General features: G+C 41.9%; 1 protein-coding gene across 1 annotated transcript in view; it reads right to left on the bottom strand.

Moving 5' to 3' along the window:
- Positions 1-17,135, bottom strand: part of MED27 (mediator complex subunit 27) — a 195,851-nt gene that overhangs the window by 19,154 nt on the left and 159,562 nt on the right. Inside the window, exons 5-6 of the mRNA XM_045563699.1 lie at positions 13,199-13,306; positions 3,939-3,980 (exon numbers count right to left, since the gene is read on the bottom strand). Coding sequence (XP_045419655.1) covers positions 3,939-3,980; positions 13,199-13,306 — 150 coding nt within the window. The remainder of the gene's footprint in view (positions 1-3,938; positions 3,981-13,198; positions 13,307-17,135) is intronic.

Here is a 17,135-nt window from a genome sequence, read left to right as displayed (position 1 = left end):
GTGCTCCCAAACAGTGTCTGTCTGGGAAATGCTACCAGCAACATCAAATGGGATACCCCAAAATTTAAGTGGGCGAACAGGAAGAAAATAAATTCTGAAAAACAGCTGATTCTAAAAAGTGAAAACTTTTTCACTTGGAGCTAAAGGACAAAGCACAAAAGTCGCAGCCCGCGGATGTCCAGCTCTCAGTCCCCAGTCATTGTTCTCTGGGCAACAAAGGGACGAGTAACCCTTTCAGCACTCAGCTGTGGACGGTGGATAATGCCTGCACAGGGTGCCACTGCTTCTTTCTTTATATATTCATTTGTTCCTCCACTCTTTCTTTAATGTGGAAATATTAGAGATGTTGCCACCGCATCCTTTTCCTTTGGTGATTTGGGTTTGAAATGCTAAACATCACCCCACAAACTACGACAGACCTTCTGAACCTGCGTGGACAAAGTAGTCCCAGCTCTGTGTTTAGTGCAGGGCCTGGCTGTGGCACAGGAAGGTCCACCCACTGGCCACCATCCAACTCGAGAGGAACGTGATGAAATAAGCACAGTGCAGCCACTGCTCTCGGACGCCACACCACACGTTCTTCACGTGCTCTACCACCATCTTCCACAAACACAATGAGAAGACAAGACGTTTTTACAAGATCCCAAACCCATTCCACATGACCATGATGCTCTACTCTACAACTCAGTAAAGTTGAAAGCTTTACTGAGAAAGGATTAAGCTTAATTTTATACTACATTATTTTCCAATACATTCCTTCATTTGATACCAAGTAGAAGATGTTTTTGTAGAAAGAAGAGAAGACTCTTTAATCTACTAATTCTTACCTGTCCCTGAAAGAAAAGGACTTCAACATTATCTGCCTTTAGTTCTAATCAGAGAGCACTAGCACCTCCATTTGTGGTTCTTTAATCGAGTACAGGTCAATATCAGAGGTCAAGTCTGTTTAGTTAAAAATAGGTAAAAGTAGAGATGATAAAGGAACTCAGAGAGGGTTGTACACAAATATAGATGATATGCCACTCAACAGTTGAAATAAAATTCCCATCCCTTAGAATTCATCAATGTTTACTGCTCGACACATGTTATATAAACTATAAGGAAGGAATTGGCAGGTGCTCTTAAATCTCTCCAACTAGACTAATATCAAATTTAAACACTGTTTCAGTGTGTGTTTGCAGTTTTAAGAAAATAGAAAGAGTGGTTGGCAGGTTATTTTCAGGGGAGGCAGAGTAGAAATACAGCACCATCTCTCTAAATCGATGCTTCACCAAATCCGTGTTTCACACATTTTACAACTTCCCAATAAACTTTCTGTTTGCATTAAAAAATACGTAATACTACAAGAACATTAAAAAAATATGCAAAGGCAAGCATGGGCAAGCCCCTCCCGCATAAAAGGTAATGGACTAGAAACAGGACGGTTGTTAAATACCAGGTAGTGGGCTACGATGCTCACAGCCCCCCTGATGTCGCCATCAGCTGTGTGTGGAGCCAGAAGCAGGTAACTCACTGCAACGCCACAGAGGGCACCAAGATAAGAACTAGGTTAAATGGAAAAACAATTGTTTTAATGTTCCTCATTATTAAAGCAAAACAAGATACAGATAATGAGCAGTGTTCCTTTTCTTTAGAATGTTTTTCAACCAGCTGCTGGGGGAAAAATTACAAGAATAGTCAGCATGGAAAACGTCAGCATTTAAGGCTGAGACTTAATGCATGCGTAACAAGTAAATACCACAGGTGTGGTAACTTACAAGAATGCTACGATTAAACATGTAGGTCCCTGCACTAAAGCCTACACCTGACCACATCCTTCTTTCCTTTAGGATCCAGACCCAGGGAGGGAGGCTACTTTCTTCATTACGTTTCTAGAAAGCTCAGATGGGTAAAGAAGTATTGAAAGAGGAAGACTATGATTTTCTTTGTTAAATAAACTTTTATTTTGGAACAGTGTTAGATTTACAGAAAAGTTGCAAAGATGGTACAGAGAGTTCCCATAACCCTCCCAGTTTCTCCACTGTTAGTATCTTCCATTACCAGGGTACATTTCTTAGAACTAAGAAACCAACATCAGTTACTCACTAACAATTAAACTCCAGCCTTTATTTGGATTTCACTAGTTTTTCCATTAGTGACCTCTGTCTGTTTAAGGATCCAATCCAGGGTTGGATAAATACCAGGGGCACGTTACATTTAGTGGTGATAAGTTCATGGATTTTTAATGCTTATACAGGCTCCCTAAATGTGCAGTTTTCATCCTCAGACTACTCCCCTAATCCTAGGCACCTGCCTTTTCCTTGCCTCTTACCATTGTAAAGGGGTCCAGGGAACAACACGAATTGACATAACAGTAAGTACCATTAGCAGGTGGTCCATTATGCCCCTCTGATACAAAAGCCCCTGCTCACTGCTTAATGGGGATGACATTTCCTTTTGGAGTGATCAAACGTTTTGGAACTCAACAGAGGTAGTGGTTGTACAACACTGTGAATGCACTAAAAGCCAAGGAATTGTTCACTTTAAAATGGTTAATTTTCTCTTATGTGAATTTCAATTCTCAATTTTAAAAAAAGCCTATGCTTCCTGGCACACTTTGGACACAACCTATTACTCAAAATAGGAATAACTTGGGCCAAGCACTCAAAATTATGCCCCTTCTCTGTCAGTTGCTTCAGTGGTTTCTCACTGAATTGAGAATAAAATCCAAATTCTGTACCAGGGCCCAGAGGCACCTCCCCAACCTGGGCCCTACCTTCCACCCCCGCCCCGTCCCCTCACTGCCCATAGCATGTTCCATCACACGGGCTTCCATCAGTCCTCAGACTAAGCCAAGCCTTCCTCAACACAAGCTTTCTGGGTTGCTGCTGCCGTTGCCTGGGAATCCCTTTCTGTGGCTTTTCACACGGCTGGCTCCTCCTCACACTGTCTGCCTCAGTTCAAGTTTCCCCCTAACGGCCTCCTCTGACTACGCCAATCTGAAGGAGACCCCCCTACTGTTCTTGGTCACAGCCCCCTAGTTAACAAATTGGAATTATTAAGTCCCTTGTCTGCCTGATTTTTACCTGTATTCCTAGCACTGAGCACAGTGGCTGGCACATGGCAAAGGGGCTTGGTAAATAACTACTGTTGAACCTGAGGAGGGAATGAGTGGAACGATAATCAACTCTCTCTACTTGCCCTTCTGGATGAGAGAGAGAGAGAGAGAGAGAGAGAGAGAGAGAGAGAGAGAGAGAGAGAGAGAGAGAGAGAGAGAGAGAGAGAGAGATGGATGAGGATGGAAGAAACTGGCTGTTGCCCTGCAGGGAGTTGGCCCTGAGTGCTGTGGGGACGGGGGTCAGGGGGGAATCCTCTTAAGCCTTAGGGATTGAGTTGGTCCAAGGAAGGGACCCTTTACCACTGGGAACTGGGGAAATGGATTTTCTCTAGTCACTTTTCACTTTTTCTAATGTTCCCATACCAGTGTTTCATAAGGAAGCCCAATATCTGGAAAAGATCCAGAGCGTAAAATGGGGGTGAGGTCGGCCTGCCTCCCTCAGCCCAGCCCAAGGGCACCTGCGTAGACCACTAGGGCTCTGGGAACCTGAGTTTCAAACTGGGGTTGAGCTTGAAACAACTCAAAGCCTCTGACTTTGTAAGGTATAATTTACATACAGTAAAACTCACCCTTTTGTAGTAATATAGTTCTGAGTTTTGACATATATGTACAGTTGAGTAATTACTACACTTAAGACACAGAGTATTTCCATTGCCCCAAGTTCCCTCGTGCTCCCACCAATCTGATTTCTGTCCCTAAGGTTTTGTTTTTTCCGGAATGTCACATAAATGGAATCAGACAGTGAGCAGCCTTTTATGTCTGGCTTTTTTCACTTTTAAAAAAGGCCTCTGATCATGTTTTCCTAATGCCTCTTGAGTAAGAAGCAAAAAGTAAAACTTACCTTCTGGAATACTTGATAGTTGGATTTGGACCATATATCAAGCTGGGGGGACAAGAGATAAAAATCATCAGCATCAACATTAGGATTTGGGACCCCAAGGAATGAGACTGTAACTGCTGTTACCTTTATTAAACTCAAAAAAAAAAAAAAAAAAAAAAAAAAGTCCTGGTTATAGAACAACAGGAACTTAGTGTTGAAAAGGATCTTAAACGTCCTACTTCAGTTTCCTCTTTATCAGTCTGCAGGTGATTTAAGAAAACTAAGTGAAGGAATGCAGGGAAGTCAACCTGAGGCACTTGTTGCTCCCAAGGCTCACGCGAGCGGAGCCCCTTGCTCACTTCCCTAACCTCGACTTGTGCCACGGCTCTCTCGCATTACACGACGTGCCAACAAAGGCCCTGCCTCAGGACCTTTGCACTGGCTGTGCTCTTTGCCCGGACTGTTTTCCCCACAGCCCTCATGTGGCTCTTTTTGTACTTCCTTTAGCTCAAATGTCACCTCATCAGAGAGGCATTTTCCAGTTACCCTATCAAAATATTCTTCCCAGTACTTGTTATCTTGATTCTCTTTACCCTTTCAAAACTTAATTTTTCTAACACTTAAAACTGCCTGAAGCTCTATTATTTCTGTTTACTTGCTTACGGTCTGACTTGCCCATGGGAACGTACGCTTGTTGAGGGCAGGAGGCTTGTCTTCCTCCCCACTGGCTCCCCAGGTCCCGAGACGGGGCCTAGCACGTTGTGGGCACCAGCAGGTCTTTGCTGCCAAGCACCTGTTCCCTGCCAGGCACCACACTTGCCCCTCCATGCGCTCTCCGTGGAATCCCAGAATGAGCCCGTGCGGCTGGCCCCATAGGCCACCTGCGTTCCAGAAGATGAGACAAGGGTTCAGAGCCCTTCATCAGCCCAAGGTTATCTGGCATCTCACAGGTGGTCTCACCTGGTGGTGTTTAAACCTGGCTGGGCATCAGAAGCCCCTAGGGGTAATTTTTTGATTTTTAATATACAGATTCCTTGGTCCCTCCTGTGGAGTCTCTGAATTAGTAGGTCTGAAGTGAGCCTAAGAGACCGTTTCTTTTTTTGTCTATTTTTAGCAATGCTCCCCAGGTTAACTGTGATGCCTGGTTGGTCAGGAACTCCTAATCTAGGGCGGCCCAACTTAACAAATGAGGACACTAGAGGTCCAAGATAAATGTGGGTAAAGCTCAGAGTAAACCCAGTCCAGTTCTCCTCTGGCCACACTTGGTCACACACACGGTACCTTTTTGGTTTCACTGGTTTGCATGATAAACTAAATCAGTGCCTTCTGTTTCAAGAGTTTAGAACAAACTGAGTATGGCAAAAATAGAATTCCCCCCAATATAGTGATGGGAGACAGCTCAAGCATAGTGATTAAGTGAGGAAGCCATCAGTGCAAAAAAGTCAACTTTCATATACGAGTTCAAGAGCTGAGTAAATTGAAACACCTGGTCAATGGGCCTCTTGGAGCCTACCTTTGGGGTTAACCAGTGATCAAGGTAGAAACCTGAGACATAGCTGTTTAAACCTGTATGTTGTATTATTGATTTTTGAGCACCAGAAAGCATGAGAAGCAACTGGATAGGAAGACTCCTTTAAGAAGACAGGACGTGAAGCACTGCTTTGACCTGGACACTTCAGAGCTGTTTCCATTCTGAGGAAAACATCAAAATTTGGCTTTCTGAAAACAGTGCTTGGAAATTGAAAGTTGGGCTGTGAACACGCACACATTCAGTTCTCCTGGCTGCTTCCTGTTCACAATTAGTTTCATGTAAATTTCACTGTCTTTGAAAACTTTTAGGACAACAGAGAAGGTTAAGATGATGCAGGGCTCCTGCTGGAGAGGGTGGAGGTTTAGTTAATCCAGCTCCAGGATCGATAACAGGAGAGATTTCACTGATCAAACATTCATTCACCCAACCTGGAAAACATACCTCCAGTCCACCCACTTCTCCCTATCCCCACTGCTTGCACCATCTTCTTCCTGGATTTCCACAAAAGCCCCTGAAGGACTCCCCGCCTTCCGCTCTGGCTAAACTGCCCTTCAGAAAGATGCTGTCAACTGCCAGTCACTCCCTCACCCCCGGACTTAAAACCACTGGATAGAAGTAAGAATCTTAAAAATCTTCAGGCATTAGAATTTCAATTTGACATGCTAACAATTTGTAGGGGGGAAAGTGACATGTTACCTCCAGATAACTCTGAAGGAAACCTCAAAAGAAACATGAAATTAATTACCTACCCTATCAATTCTGTTGAAGAAAAGTACTGTTCGGCAACTGGACATATTTGGGAGGATAAATCAGGTTCATATTACTTTCTCAGTGCAGCAGTTTAGACCAGCGCTTAACAAATGCAGCATTTTAAGATTTCAGGGATTGCAGGATGAATAAGAATGAATTTTTGCATCTTTTAGTTGTGCCCAAATCACTGCCAAGATGACAGGGTGACAGCAAAGATTCTCAATCTCAATTTGAGGAACAGTAACATCAATGTCTGAACTTCAAACTAATATTTCGAACTTCTCTTTCCATTTTAAGCCCACAGCTGTTTCTTCTGAAGTTCTCCACTGTTCATCCTTCCTGCTTGCTCACATCATACATAAGTAGACCAAGACATAAACACAGAGTCACGAAAAAACAGAAAACGAAGAATCTGTGTGGACTAAAAAGTTATAGTTTTTATTTAAAAGACAAAATTATTTTGAAAAACCTCCAGGGTCTGTAAAATGTTTTAATAATAATAAAAAGAACTAGGGAGAAATATGCATAGGTTTAATTAAAAGGTTGACTCTCTAGCCTTATTGTGGATTCTCAAAACCGCCACACTTATTCAAAGTGAGGATGTTGCTCTTTTTTGAAATGAGGTTTAAATATATTATTCAGGACCCTCGGGAACAGTTCCTACCATCTGGGACAGAAGGACCTTAGATAATATGGTCTATTTACCTGGTGCACATGGTAAGAAAGGGATCCAATAACAATGGGTTCCCCTTTTGCTGGGAACACACAGCAGGTGGTTTGTACTTGATTTTCTGCTAGATTTATGCCAAAGAAAGCCATTGAAATGAGCATTCTGGAATCAATGCCCTGCCTCTCCTCAGGGACAGGAAGATTGCAGAAATTCATCTCAGGGAGCCAGGACTGGTCTCAGTGAGTATTTATTAGCTTCAGCTTGTTCATGGCAAAGGCAGGCATGGCTACCAATTTTTTTTTGCCAGCTGCAATATTCTGGAAACTGCAAACCTTAAGCCTGATGAACAAGAAATTATTCTGAATTACAGTGTCAGAAAAAAGAACGTGAAGCACCCCCTCAGTATTCTGGGCAAGCATTAGAAAGATCTCAAAATGGGAGAGTCAACCTTGTGGTAATTGGTGGCTGAATCTGCAGTCTTAGGAGCAGCTTCCTGGACTCCAGGGATGGCAATAAGTATTTTAGGGGCAGATATGTGGTCTATTCTCAAGTGTAATGAAAACAAACCCTACAGATGACCAACTGCTTTAGCATAGACACATCGGCTCTCACGAAAAACACCAAGATGTTAAAAGACCTCTCGATGCACAAGAAGAACTAGTGAAGATAGCGAGAAACCAAATTTATTCACTGAAAAGAACAATCAGAATGAGTCAACATCAGCAGGCATGGTAATTCTGACTGTGATGCTGACCACCACTGTAACCTCCCGTCACAACCAGCGAGGGCAGATGCCATTTGGCCTGCAATTATCTTTTAAAATCCTCTCAGCAATAGCATGAGGATAAAATAATTTCTACTTCACAGATGAGGACACCAAGGCTCAGAAAAGTTAAACAACTTGTCCAACGTCACATAGTTAATTTGTGGTGAATCTGAAACTAGGTCTGTGTCCAGAGGCCCAGCCCTTACCCCGCCTTCCAGCTGGCCTCAGGGGAGTGCTCACTCTGAGCGCGTCTCCTAAGCCATCGCCTGCACAGTTCTTCTGGGCGTGGGGGACTCTCACACAGTTCTGTTTAAGGCCTACTGCTGTGACAATCACTGTTAAAATTCATTCACCAGCGAGTGAAAACTGTGGCGGCTTATCAGAAAGTTATCAATTCTCTACTTCATTTCAAAAAACAGTACAATCAATTTTAAATTATCTAAAATGAACAAGACACTTTCAAATAAAACTCCTAAGCCACACAAGAGTTTCAAATTTTAAAGCTTTTATTTAGTAGGTTCATCTTGCAAGGTCAACAGGTGATAGACATGTTAATTTGGGTAGACTACTACAAACCAGCGAAGGTGATGGATTTGTCCATGGTTACCCAGGCTTTCAAAACCATAAACTTCTATGTGGTCATCTTAAGCCTCCCACCTTTCCCAGAGAATAAAGAGCAAGCAAGTCTCACCTAAGAACACAGTGTTATAGGTCTATTATTCTTCAACTTTTCACTTTCAATCAGGACATGCATTTGTTACTAAAAAACTGCTGAAAGCACAATTTCAGGGCATCCTCTGCATATGAATTAAACTGGATTCCCCTTTCCCTGGCTTTCACCCTTCCCCCTGGAAGTAACAAGAGGCCATTTTTCTGAAGGTCGTCTGAACAATTTCAAAGGCTATAACAAATCAAAATGTTCCCTGCATCTAATATCAAACGGGGCTGATGCCAACACTTATTAGAGAAATCAGATTCAAACTTCCCCCAACCCCCTCGACCCAACACACACACACACATCCAACTTTGAAGTGGGAAGAATGCAGGGATCAGAAATTACCCTGGAGACAGCTCTGGCTGTCTTTGAAGGATTCCTTTGATACCACCATTTCTTTTCCTCTCTTGCGCTCAGAGGCTAAAAGCTGCCTTTTTTATTGATATGGGGTAATTAATGAAGCTATAGCATTAACATAACCTAAATCCCCTAATAAGATAAATTCAACCGAGACACTTATATTTTTTCAGTTAAGTCTGACTAGTATAAAATCAGGACAATGGCCAGGTACTCACCTTAAATCTTGCCTTTTAACATGCTGAGTCATGGCTCTTGCTACTCCCTGATTACAACCAATAGCAGTAAGTTTTAAAAGCATTTTTATTTTTTATTAGAGGAATCAGGCTACTGGTGCTTGGTATTAAAAATATGCACCACAGGTAAAGAGGCAGGACATTAGGGTAGTGGTGGTGGTTGTTACTGCAAAGTACAAAGCAGTAGCCTTGCTAGGATGAATTCCGATGGGGAAAAAACCTGCCCCTGCCGGATCTGGAAACTGGGGGTAGGGCTGGGCCACTACTATAGCAATAGGGGTAATTAAACCTTTTAGAATGTGCTGGTTGCTTTGGGCTTAGAGGACACAGACAACTGCATAAGCAGAAGTTAAGCCCATAGGAGGCTTTCCCAGCCACGCCCCGTGCATCTGTGGCTGTGCTCCAGGAGACTGCAGCAAAACATTCCCCTGCAACCACTTAGGCACCAACTCAGCAAACGCAGGGCTTCATCTTTGGAACAGCAAAATTGCAATCAATAATTTGTTCTTGCACACCACACCTCAAGCTCCAATGGTTCCTTCCAAACATTCCATTTTATTTGGGATGTGCCAGACATTTCAACATATTAATTGCACTAATGCCTATATGTATATAAGTACACACATACCAGTGTCAGTACTCAAAATAGAACACTAATAATGTCTGCACGGTTTTATTTTTATCATTTGAAAAGTGCTCTGAAAAAAAGAAGGGGCTAATCAAATTGGTTAGGATGAGGTTCTGGGCAGAATAGTCATTTGAGAGCTTCTCTACAAAATGTAGTCAATGTACCCTTTAACAAAGGGGCCTCTTCCTCCCATCTTGCTGTTTCCAGTTTTAGGGTCTCTGCTTACTGCTCCACTGTATGCAGTTGTAAAAGAAGGCCTGAGGCTTCCTGTTGCACCGCATATCTGATGTCAACCACAGCTGAGATCCGGTTCCTACACACATACCCATTTTCTTTCTGATGAACAGAAAAGCCAGGCTAATCTCTCATCAGGAGAACACGTGTGTCTCCTCTATGCTCTGACTTACTCATGACTTCAACTCCTGTTGCTTCTTTTAGTCCCCATTTTGATTCTCTACTGTGCCATTCCACTAAAACACTTTGACATCCCGGTAGGCCTTCATACCCCTCCCATATATGACTGGGCTTCTACTGTCTTCTAGGCACTGAGGCACACCCCAGGGACACAGAGTCAGGATGAGCTTGTGCCCTCAAAAAGATCCTGCTAGATGCAGGTGTGAGACCTGGCTCTGTATGGCTGTGGGCAAGTTACTTTACCACTCTAGGTCTCAGTTTCCTTAGGTAAAAAATGAGTCTAATGGCAGTACTATGTCAGGATACTGTTAGGAGGATTTGGTAACCACTAAAGCTAAGTTTGCTTCGCGCAATGCCTACCAGACCAAAATATGCTAATATTGTTAGTCTATTAATTGCAAGGTAGACATGTAAACCAATAGTCACGATATATTAATACCAGTACTAGCAAAAGGCTGTTCAAAATTCTATGTGTATAGCAATAATGAAACCTGGGTCTGCCACTCCAGAGCCCATGCTCACCAGCACAGTGCACCTACAGGAGGCCTCTGGGCAGATGGGACAGGAGGGGAAGGAAGATGGCATTATGCTAGTATAAAGAGAAGAGTAAAAGTTTGCCAGGTGGACTAGGAGGGGTAACTGGCCCATAGCAAAGGGCACAGAATGTACAAATCTGTGAGAGTCTGGCATGTCCTGGGAGCGAGAGGCTGGAAAGTAAGACAAGCTGTGTATGAGAATGATGGCAGATGAGGTCAGAAAGGAAGGTAGGGCCCAATCATTAGGCATTTATATGCCTTGCAGACGATTCTGTATTTTATTCTGTAAGCCAGAATTTTCAGAAGTGTTCTGTGAAATACCAATGTCACAATATGCACCAAGAATAAAGAAAAAAAGAAAGAATTTGGTGGCCAAATAAGTTAGGGAAATACTGCCTACTATATATTCCTCTAGAAAGATTCATAAGCACAAAGCAAACTACAGTAAAGAAACCTACTGAACTTTCTCTAACCCAGAGTTTCTCCAACTTGTTTGACCATGAACTGCTTTGTGCCTAACGTCTATTAATATCCTACTTTCCTACTTGGGGGAGGGCTGCTTTGGGCAATGGGGAGATAGTGAAAAGCAAGAGAATCATACACTTGCACATGTATTTTAGGAAGACAGCTCTGGAAGCCAAGTGAAGGACAGACTGTGGAGGGAAGCAGAGCTGGAGACTCAAAGTGAGGCGCTTGTGCAGTTCTTCAGAGATAATGAGAGCCCGCGGAGTGGGGGTGGACAGCAGGGGCCAGTGTGAGAAACATTTAAGAGGGAGAACTGCCAGCACCCACTGACAGACTAGATATGAGGGATGAAGGGAAAAAAGGTTTAAGCAATTAAGTGGTGGTACGTTAACCAAGATAAAGAAGAGAAGAGGGAAAATGAGTTTAGGGAGAAAGATGAGTTTAGTTTTGCATGGGCTGAACTTACGGGATATCTGGGAAGAAGTCTGATCTAGAAACAAATCACAGTGGGGTGACATGGCGAGAGTGGCCAAAAGGAATGGGCAGAGGGAGAAGAAAACCCTGGGAAGCCAGGAAGTCAGGGGAAGGGGGAAAGGAGGTGTCACCAGAGGGAATCTTTAGAATTACTATACACATGAGACTATTCTCCAAGTCCCAGTTGTAAGTGCAGAACAGGAATAATACTCACCATTTAGTGAGTATTTACTAGGTAGCAAAGTGCTAAGTGCTTTATGTGTATTATTTTGGACACTTTCAGTATGGGGCAATTAAATAAATAGAACGTTAAAGGTATCATGCAAAGTAGATAAAATCTCCACTCTTTATAATCTAAACGCAGATTATGCTTCTTTTGCACCCTGAGTTTGGCAATTCTAGCAGCACGGTCCTGATTACTACTTAGTTTTTATGTTCTTTATCTTTCTAATTCACTTGTAAGTCCTTGGCGAGCAAGGCCACGTTTCATACCAGGTATGGCTGTAAGGTTGTCAACCTTGAAAAAACCCAACAAAAATGGCATCTGTAAACACCACTGTATAAATGTCTCTGAGGGTACATGCTACCCAAGTGCTGCTTCTGCTGCTAACAGTGTGGAACCCCCTGCAAAGCCACCATGCTCACAGGATTACCCACTTTACACACTTGCTCCAAAGACATTTGGTTTTTCCAAACAAAAAAAAAAAAAGGAAACTTCCCCTCAATGAACGATTGGCTCTCAATGGGGAGACTTACAAGAAGTTGGCATAGTCCTTGGAGGAAGAGCAGCTTCCCACATAGCCAACACTCATGTGGAACAGAGAAATGCTGGGTTACTTGTTCAAAACACAAATCTCATTACGTCATGGGCTGCACTTCTTATACAACACACTGCTATGTGCTAAGCAACATTTATCACCTTTTTTTGAAGAACATTATATTCTCATTATAAAGTGGCTGTTGGGTGGTGAGTGCTAGTACCAACAAACTCTTAAATTTTAAAGAGATTCCTGAAGGGAATGGAAGGATCCTGATGGGGGAGGGAGCGCCGGGGCTCAGAGCTAGGGAGTGACGAGTCAGGGTGGGTACCTTGGGCTGGTGCTCATCACACTCTGGAGGCAAACACAAATGAAGGCTGTCAGCTCCTATTAGCATCCTCTGACGCTCTGTAGAGCCATATGGAGAGTGTGCAGTCAGAAGAATTAGGGGTTCACATGGGTGAACTTTCCATGAAACAAATCACCCATGGAAATAACTCATCTTCTTTCAACAGCAGTCTTCAGTATGTGCTGCTGTGCACAGGCAACTTCCTGAGGGCTACTTGTTAGTTTCATGGAAAAAGAGTGTCATCAGGTGGTATCAAACTAACTCGAATTTTCCTCATGGTTCTAGGAAAAGCAAAACGCTGAACCCGGGGCTATTGATGAGCTGCTTGACTTGGGGAAAAAATCCATTTCCTCAGAAGACACGTTTAATGAGGCAACTGGGGTCTAAGGTGATAAATTAGAAATTCAACTAAGGCATCAGGCTTAGAAGAAAAAGCAGAGGCTTGATGAAAAATGCAAGCACAGAGAATGAAATGTTTTTTTGTAAAGTGTTCATCTTCACACTGACAAATCTACGTTTGTTGATCATTTCAGCTATGATTGCTAGTTTTTAATGTCATTCATCCGGGACTCTACAACATTTGTTCTAGGATACAGAAAACAAAGGGAAAAATAAGACTCCAGAATGCTTACCTTGCCATCTTCTGTGTAGACATTTTCATTATACCCCTTTACTATTGTTCGATCAATGAACAAGCTCCGCATGACGACAATCACTTTCAAAACCTTTCCCAAGGTCACCTGTCAAAACAAGCATATACAAACATGAAAGCTTACACCTGAACATGCAAATCACACAAAGTTGGGCAGGACTATAAGAATAAACTATCACCTACTTATCCTGTTTCTGAAAAATGCAGAGGACATTCTGAGGGAAGTCACAGTGCTTGCCCCTGTACATTGGAGGGCAAACTCTCAACCACAGCAAGTTCTTCTATAATCACTTAAAGATGTTGCAGGCTCGAACTCATCTAACTACCCTGAATTTATCTATATTTTTGGCTTATAAACTCTCAGGATAAGTTTCATATGTTTACTTTTACTGGATAAAGTAACCCCCCATCTTAAGATTACCTTCTTCAAAGGCTAGGATCCTATAATTCTGGCATTCTCGGATTTAGTGAGCACATTTACTTTCATACAATGTCATGGCCCTATGTAAACCTATGGAGTATGCGGAGAGTACACTATAGAGAGTAAAGGCAGGACCCAAATGGCCCATGGTTGAACGATCTATTTATATAATAGCTGATAAGAAGTGGAGAAACAATACCAAATGAAGTCTGAGGGTAAAAGGAAAGTAGCTGAATTTTATCTCCAAAAAAGAAACATGATCTTGGAAATACATTTAAGTGCTTTTACTCTCTTAGAACTTGAGCATGTATTATGGTTAAAAAAAAAAAGAAACAACCTAAAAAAAGTGCAGTTTCATATATGCCAGGGAAAAAGGAACCTGCTGTGCTTGCTGGAATAGGCTCAGCACCAAGAATAGAAACGACACCTTCCTTTCTTTTAGGGGTGCTATAGTTTGGATATGGTTTGTTTGTTCCCTTCAAAACTCACGTTGAAATTTGACCCCCAATGTGGTGGTGTTAGGAGGTGGGGCCTGGTGGGAGGTGTCTGGGCCATGAGGATAGATCTCTCACAAATGGCTTGGTGCCCTTCTCCAGCTAGTGAGTTCTTGCTCTGGCGGGAATGGGCCAGTTCCCTGGATAGTGGGTTGTTATAAGGCCAGGATGCCCCTTGGGCTTTGCTCTTTCGCACACATCCCTTTTGATCTTCTACCACGCTGTGACGCAGTACAGCATAAAAGCTCTCACCAGCAGCCTAGCAGGTGCCAGAACCATGCTTCTTGTACTTTCCAACCCGCAGAACCGTGAACTAAATAAGCCTCTTTTCTTTATAAATCACCCAGCCTCAGGTATTCTGTCATAGCAACATTAAATGGGCCAAGACAAAGAAAGGGCTCCTGTAACTTTTCTGATACTTTGCTAAGCCTTTTCCTTTCATTTCATACATGAGACACTTGAGGCACACCCTGCCCAAGACCCACCCAAGGCCCATGGTCTGGGTTGTTCCGATGGGGCTTTGACGTCACAGAATTAGCTGAAAGAAAGCCCTGCTAGTCTGCATGCGACAAGAGCCCCACTGGCAATCCTGGTCCTTCCAAGCTCACCCACTGTCAGTTTCTGGGACGCTACCTTCAACCATCCTTTCTTACTTCTCCATCCCTTGCAGCTTTTCAGCTCATTGTTCCAAGAACCACCTTTCTCTTTCCTTGATTAGTGCTGGGGGGAATCAATGAACATCCTCAACATGTGGTTTCTTCAATAATTTTAAGTGCTGGGTTGATGTCACTATTTTTGTATATGTAAAATGGTAAAGAATATAAACAGAGTAAGAAAAAGATATGATACATTTATTTACATTTAAGGGAATACTAGTAAAAAAACACCTTATTTCTGTATAGTATTTTAAAATATTGTCACACTAAGTAACATTCGATGGTCATTTTTTGTGTAACTGAAAATCACTGTTTAAGGAGGCCAGTAAACCACAAAAGCAGGATCAGCAACTCTGTGTTTTGTCAACAAGCAGCCTATAGGAAGGAAGGGAGGGAAAGAGAGCAATTGAGTTATAGTTTTTTAATTACATGTACTGAAATCAATAGCTTCTCACACACCTTCTCTAAAAGGGCCACCATTTTCAACTGCACATTTTAATTCTCTTTGCTAATAAGTGTAGATAACTAGCTAATTGTTTCTTAAAATCATCAACTCTAGCTGACTTTAACTGAAAAATTGCCTTAGTAATTTCTTAAGTTTCTTAAAATGGAGTTCAGATGAGATTGGGCAGATTCAGGGTGGTATGGCTGTAGACAAGATGGATTTCAGAAAAACACACTAAAACACCAGAACTTTTATATTTAAAAGTATTTTGTTTTTAAAAGTTAATTTTGGTATTTTAAAGTTAATATTAAAAAAGTTAAAAAATAAATGTTTACTATGGAAAAATCTAAAATTAGAGGAAAAAAAGAAGATAATTGCTCAGTCTTCCCATACAAAGATAATCACCATAACACTTGGGGTACTTTCTTTTAATCTTTTTATTACCAAAGATTTATGGCTTTTGAATTTTTAACATGGCTATAATTGCAGCTATATATATAAAATTTCAAATCAAATTTTTACTTATAATGATGACAAGCATTGTTCCACATTGCTATGCAGTCTTACAAAATAGTGTTAAATGCAGCATGGCATTCTATTGAGTGGATATACTATAGTTTCTTTAACTGTTCTCCTATTTTGGACATTTAAGTTGCTTCCAGGATTCCCCTAATATAAATATGGCTGCAATGTGTACTTTTATTCATAAAACTTTCACTACATTTGGGATTATTTCCTTAGGATAGATTAGCAGAATTGTCATTACCGGGGCAACAGTACTAGTATCTTAAGGCTTTTGATACAATCCACCCAGCTGCTAACCACAAGGGTTATGCCAACCAGAAAGGTATGAACACACCTATTTCACTTTGCTCTTGTCAGCAATGGGAGCTATAAAATCAAAACAAAATGAAATCTAGTAATCCTCCCCCTGAAATACCAGTTTGATTTTTAAAAACCTTTATTATGGAAGATTTAAAAACATACAAAAGTAAATTAAAGAGGATAAAGAACTCCCACAGGCCCATCCCACCTTCAATGATGACCAACTCATGGCCAATCTTACGCCACCCATTTCCACTTCCTTTTTCCCCTCCCTGTGTTATTCTGAAACAAGTAACAGCCATGACATCATTTCATCTGTAAATATTTCATTACATATATCTAAAAAGAAAGGGCTCTGAAAGCAAAAAAGCATAATTCTGACACCATCCTACATCTAAAACAATAATTCTCTAACATCTTCAAACATCCAGTTCAGTCAGTACTCAAATTCCCAGTAGTCTCATAAACACCACTTTATAAAAGTTTGCTTATATCAGGAGCCAAATAAGGTCCACACAGTCTGACTGACAGACACGTCTCATAGGTCTCCCCCAAACTCCAGGTATCTCCCTCTCTACCCCTTGCCCCATCTTATTTGTTGAAGAAACTAGGTTATTTGCTACGGAGTTTCCCACGGTCTGGATTTTGCTGATGGTGTCCCCGTGGTATACTTTAACATGTTCTTCCGTACTCTGTACTTCCTACACATTGGTAATTAGGTGAGATTCAGGCTTGATTTTCTTTGGCAAGACTGCTTCTGGAGCTGTAGTGGTTTATGAAGTGTTGTGAAGTCTTGTGCTGGTTTACTTTTAGTATATTTCAAATTCATAAAGCTCTATGAAGTTTGTCAATTCTTATTTTTTACAGAGCCAGAAAGGATCCTGGAGCTCAACTAAGTTGAACAGGTATAGATATGTGGCTTTTTGAATTTTTAACATGGTCCTAATACACATATTTTAAAGGCTAACATTTTAGGGCTTTGGACTCAGGTCTTGGCTCTGTTACTGGAAAGCTTGGCCCACTTATTTACCTTCTCTGAACATCAGCATCCCTCCATCTGAATGGAGACAATGACC

The sequence above is a fragment of the Lemur catta genome, chromosome 10 (assembly GCF_020740605.2).
Source record: "Lemur catta isolate mLemCat1 chromosome 10, mLemCat1.pri, whole genome shotgun sequence".
Classification (NCBI taxonomy): Eukaryota; Metazoa; Chordata; class Mammalia; order Primates; family Lemuridae; genus Lemur; species Lemur catta.
This window is presented reverse-complemented; position numbering and strand designations above follow the sequence as displayed.